The sequence below is a fragment of the Myotis davidii genome, unplaced genomic scaffold, assembly GCF_000327345.1.
Source record: "Myotis davidii unplaced genomic scaffold, ASM32734v1 scaffold376, whole genome shotgun sequence".
In the NCBI taxonomy this organism is placed as follows: Eukaryota; Metazoa; Chordata; class Mammalia; order Chiroptera; family Vespertilionidae; genus Myotis; species Myotis davidii.
The window spans coordinates 667,477-673,172 of NW_006288121.1; the positions used below are offsets into that span (position 1 = coordinate 667,477).

Here is a 5,696-nt window from a genome sequence, read left to right on the forward strand (position 1 = left end):
TAGGGAAAGGGGTCACCTGGTGACTTAGTGTAGCAGACGGGAGGTGGAGGGCTCTAACTCTGAAACACTTCTAACCAAACTTCCTGTTTCTAGTCTCCCTTCCACCTTCTTCAAAGGCATTGTGACCCTTCTAGTTTTTCCCACACCTGTTCCTACTGCTGGCTGGTATATTCAGCTGTCTCCAGTCTAAGTAATTTGCACCTTCTAGCTTGCAAATTTTGTTGTTCTCATTTCTACCCTAACAAAAATGACCCCTCCCCCCAACTACTGTCACAACACCCTCTGTGTCCTCTTCATAACAGTCATCTTAATCTTTAATCACTTTACTAATTTATTTTCTTCTTTATTGCTGATCTCTGCCACTAGACTCAGCTCTGTGAGGAAAGACATGTTAATCTTGTTCTTACTCATTTTCATGCCAATCATAGCACCATACTTACGGGAGGGCCTATAACACAAGGGCTGAGTATGGCTCAAGGAGCCTGGGTTCAAATCCCAGCTTCGCCATTTTTAGTTAATACGTAACCTTGAATGAAAAAACCTACCTCTGAGGCATTTTCTTCATCAACAATAGTGGCCTGATAATAAACCTCATTGCTAGAGTTTCGGGGATAATGTAATGAGGTAGTCCCAGCAATGAGATAATGTTTAGTCCATGCCTGGCACTTGGCAAAGAACCAATAAGTGCTAAGTTAAGTAGTACAGGATAAAAGTAGTGAATGAGCAAGTACCCTAACATTTTTTTTTTGTTTGAAAATATGGTCATAATATATATGTTGCATACGTAGATGAGTTTGAGGCATGGATTTCTGTCCGTTTTTAATCAGTTAATAACCTCAGGGTCTTCTGTTACTTTTTCCCCAACAGGATATCCATCACAAGGGTCACTGCTGACATCTCGCTGGCCAAACGCTCAGTGTTAAATAACCCCAGTAAGCACGCAATCATAGAAAGGTCCAACACAAGGTCAAGCCTAGGTAAGTGTGCGCTGCTTATGAACTTAAGCTATTTCAACACTTCTCCCTGAGGCTGCCAATGAGATCTAACAGGATGGTAATTCCATGTGTGAGAGAGCCGAGAAGAAAGAGACACGTGCTGCCGGCAGCTAGTGCCGCCGTCGCAGTGATTTCATGGCGTGAGGAATTTGTTATGATAGTTTTGAGTTAAAAATTCCACAGGCTGTCAGCATGAATGTTTTGGTTGTGGTTGTTTCACTTCTGTGAGCTTCAGTGTCTACAGATTCAAAAAATTCCTGGCTTTGCATGATAGGGTTTAGCCAGGAAAAAGGGGAAAAGGGTGAAAAGGGATTTTCAACAATAGGCTTCTGAAAAAATAGATGCTTTCCTTTGGTTGAGTGAATGGCTTTTTAAAAAAGAGAGATGGGCTAGGTAGCTCAGTACGTTACAGCATCATTGCAATATGCCAAGGTTGCGAGTCCTGGTCAGGGCACATACAAGAATCAACTAATGAATTTATCAGTAAGATCAGTAAGTGAATAACAAATTGACCTCCCTCTCCCCTTTCCCCTCTCTCCCCACTTCTTTTTCCACCCTCCCTCTCTCTCTCTCTAAAATCAATAAATTAAAATACCTCCCTCTCCCCTTCCCCCTCTCTCCCCCCTTCTTTTTCCACCCTCCCTCTCTCTCTCTAAAATCAATAAATTAAAAAAAATTTATATATATAAAAACTTAAGTGACCATAACAACCAGGATGACCGGTTGACCAGTCGCTATGACGCACATTGATCACCAGGGGGCAGACGCTCAATGCAGGAGCTGCCCCCTGGTGGTCAGTGTGCTCCCACAGCCAACCTCCTGTGGCCCCTCCCCCGGCCACCTAGCTCCCATCAGCCCCTGGTGCTAAGCCATTTGTAGAGACCTGCTTCTGGGTCAGGGTTTCCTACATAGCAGAGCAGCTCCCTCGCTGCGATCTATTCAAAGTCAGCCTCGACAACAAGGGTTGGTCTGGCTCCCATCCTCTCCCTTCTCCAGGGGCCAACTGCCACGCAGTGGCAATACGGCTGCGAGAGGAGGAGGTGGGGGAGGCAGGGAACCGCACGGTGGCGGGGCTCCTACGGTGGCGTCTGTCATCTGTTCCTTTTGTGCCCGGCCCTGTGACTGTCACCTCCTCTCCTGACCCCACCAGGGCCTTTGGGCCCCGGGCTGGGACAGGGAGCCAGGGGTGGGTGGCAGCAGACGTGGCCCATTTCCCAGGGGGGCTGAGGGCACACTCCCTCCTTGGGGCCGGTGGCGGCCAACCTCCCTTGCCTCCCCCACCGCTACCCATGCACGAATTCATGCACCAGGCCTCTAGTAAATAAATAAAAAGAGGTGGGAAATGACACCAGAGATAGGCAGGGGAAGATATTTGAAAGTTTGGAGTTTATCCTTAAGACATACGGAGCCATGTAGATTTTAGGCATTTATTCACCCATTGAACAAAACTGGATTACCAACCACACGCTGGACATTATGCTATATGCCAGGGGCATTAAAGTGAAGGGCACTAAGTCCTAACCCTCATAGAGCTCTTGTTTCACAGGGAAGACATGGCAAAGCTAATAGATGTAGATGTAGACAGATACAGGCAGTGGCTGATGAGTCCCAGAAGCAGCAGGCCAAGCGACAGAGAGCAAGCTGAGGAGGAAGGTGTGATTTCATATGGGGATGCCAGGGGAGGCCTTTCTGAGGAGTGATATTTTGGCAGAAGGATTTATGTTGTGAATTCTGTAGCCTTTTGAGGAAAGAGTATTCTGGGCAGAGGAAACTGTAAGTGCGAAGGCCCTGAGGCAGGAGCATGTCATCATGTGTTCATCATGTAGGACTTTGTAGGCCTTTTAGTGTCAATGTGATAGGAAGCTGTACATAAGCAGGGAAGTGTTTTTAGAAGGATCAGTGACAGCATTGTGGGAAAGATAACGGAACAGGCCGGTGGAAGTGAGGAAAAGAGGATTTATGTTGTGAATTCTGTACTCTTTCTTTTGAGGAAAGAGTATTCTGGGCAGAGGAAACTGTAAGTGCGAAGGCCCTGAGGCAGGAGCATGTCATCATGTGTTCATCATGTAGGACTTTGTAGGCCTTTTAGTGTCAATGTGATAGGAAGCTGTACATAAGCAGGGAAGTGTTTTTAGAAGGATCAGTGACAGCATTGTGGGAAAGATAACGGAACAGGCCGGTGGAAGTGAGGAAAAATTAGGAAAAATTCTGAAGCTGTGGAAGCAGCTTCAGAAATAGTGCACTCTGTGTAGAAATATCTATAATAATCTATAATAATAAAAGCATAATATGCTAATTAGACCAGATGGCTTAACGACCTTCCAGATGAAGCTGAGGCAGCAGTAGCTGCCACGGCTGCGAGGGCCAAGCCCCTTGCTTTCCAATGGTCTTAGGCGACCTCTGTGAAAGGGTCGTTTGACCCCCCAAAGGGGTCACGCCCCACAGGTTGAGGACCACTGCTCTAGTAGGTACATAATAAAATTGGTGCCTTACAAGAATCCTTGTATTATCAGGGGAGTGGGGGGGGGGCGGCGGGGGGAGGCAAGACTTGGACAGGGCGGTCATTTAGGAGGGTGCTGTCACCATTCAAGTTAGAGAATGAAAGAGGCCGGAAGTAAGACAGTGGCAGAGGGAATAAGGACAATGAAATAAATCTGGAGATCAGTCAGGATTTGCCAGTCTATTGAATGGGGAACATGCAGGAGAAAACTCCAGGATGGTTTTCAGCTTTTTGCTTTGAGAAACTGGGTGAGTGATGGTGTTATTCTGAGGATAAGGGGTTTAGGATGAGGGATCTTAATTGAGGGAGTGGACTAGGGAGGGGATAAGGAAGGTGATGGCTACATTTGTAAACATGTCGGATTTGCAGTGTTATGGAGCATCCACATACCCAGCAGGCCATTGTATATACAGATCTGGAACTCACCAGACAGGGCGAGCTTAAGATGCAGTTGATTCTCAATATTCATGGTAATTATTTCCCCGCAAACACTGAATTAGAGAATACTGAAATATTGCTCTTAGGGGAAATACAGGATCAGGTTCCTGCAAGCCGCTGAACTTCGAATAGATAAACTCATTATCTTGACCATCTGTCTTAAGAGAAAACAAATAATATATAGGGAACGAAGGGTTGATAATAGGCTATAAAATTAGGCCTGCAAGTAAATGTGTAATTTATGGGACTGGTGGATCTGATGAGTCTCATGTTTGGACTGTCCATTACCATGGTACCTGTGCTGTCTTGTGAAATCAGCACACTTATTCCATGACGTCGCACTGATGGCCCAGCTATAGGAATATCTCTACCCAAAGAAAGTACTTCACTTCATCTCAATATATTTTGGTAGTCAACTTCTTATTCACATTTTTTAAGATTTATTTAATTACTTTTTTCTACAACAGCAGCTTTTACCTACACTAATATTACAAAATCATCTCATTGCCTTATTCAGTTGACTCACTCCTTCAACACACTTTTTGAGTGCCAGCTAGGTACCAGGTACTGTACTGAGGGAAGACTTACAAGTAATTATATGTTGTTCCCAGGCTTTGGTCAGGTCACAGCCTATTGATAATGTTTTTAATCATATCATTGAAATACAGTCAGATACGTGTTAACAAAGGTAGGTACAAAGCCATAGTTGACATTAGTATGTATTATGGGCCAGGCACTGTAATAGGTGCTTTGCATGTTGGTTCATTTAGTCCTCATTTCCACTTTACAGAAATGCTTAGACTCCAAGAAGGTAAGCATGTTACCCAAGGATTACACAGCTCTGTGAAGTGAGGAAGCCTAGTTTCTGCCCCAAGCCACTTTGGTGCCTGAGAGGACACACAGAGGCAGAACTTACTGGCTGGGGGAAAGGAATCGGGTCTTAGAGAGGGCTTTAAGATTTCCTCCTTTAAGCATTTGTCAAAATTAGGGTTTTATGTTTAGTGATTAGGAAAATGGCATTGGAATTATTGAATAACTGATACAAGGGCTGCCTCAAGGTCTTATTAATTCCTAACGGACCACTTAGATGTCCTCCAACATTAGCTACAATGAAAGTAACAACCTCCTCCCTCTATAGTAATGTTTGATTACTGAAACCTCTTTCATATCTTGGACATGATGAATGTTCCTGAGTACTGCTTTTAGTACATAAAGTATCAACAACAACAAATTGTTCATTTTAGAAGCACCAGTTTTAATTCAGTGTGTATGGGAGACTAGGATGTGGACAGATGAGTAAGAGTGGCCTCACCTTTACTGAGGGTGCATTCTTGCACTAGTTAGGACAACTCTAAAGGACCTCTTTTCAGTTTCAGAAATGAATGTCAGGTAAGTCTTTAAATTCTTTTTTTTTTTTAATTAATTCTGAGCATGATGTACTCTGTCAAAGAAAACCCCTAGTAGGAATACATTTCTTTTTTAAGTCATCAGTTTTACTTGGACATTAAAAATATTTTCTTCAAAATGTATTAGTCATTTTTTCTTAAGGTTTATTTACTAATATGTTGCATTGGGATTCTGTAAAGCCACTTTAAAGTCTTTAAAAATATCTCATTTTCACCCGTAGTTTAAAAAGTATTATTTTTGCATGTAAGAATACTATATATATATATGTAAATATATATAAATGTAAATATATATACACACATATACATAACATATATTAATATATTGACATATATTAATAAAACTTATATATATTT

General features: G+C 43.1%; 1 protein-coding gene across 6 annotated transcripts in view; it reads left to right on the top strand.

Annotated features, from left to right (window-relative positions):
• CACNB2 (calcium voltage-gated channel auxiliary subunit beta 2) overlaps nt 1-5,696 on the top strand; it is a 270,818-nt gene that overhangs the window by 251,477 nt on the left and 13,645 nt on the right. For all 6 annotated transcript variants that reach the window (XM_006759920.2, XM_015561462.1, XM_015561460.1 and 3 more), the window contains exon 9: nt 868-977. In XM_006759920.2, coding sequence (XP_006759983.1) covers nt 868-977 — 110 coding nt within the window. The remainder of the gene's footprint in view (nt 1-867; nt 978-5,696) is intronic.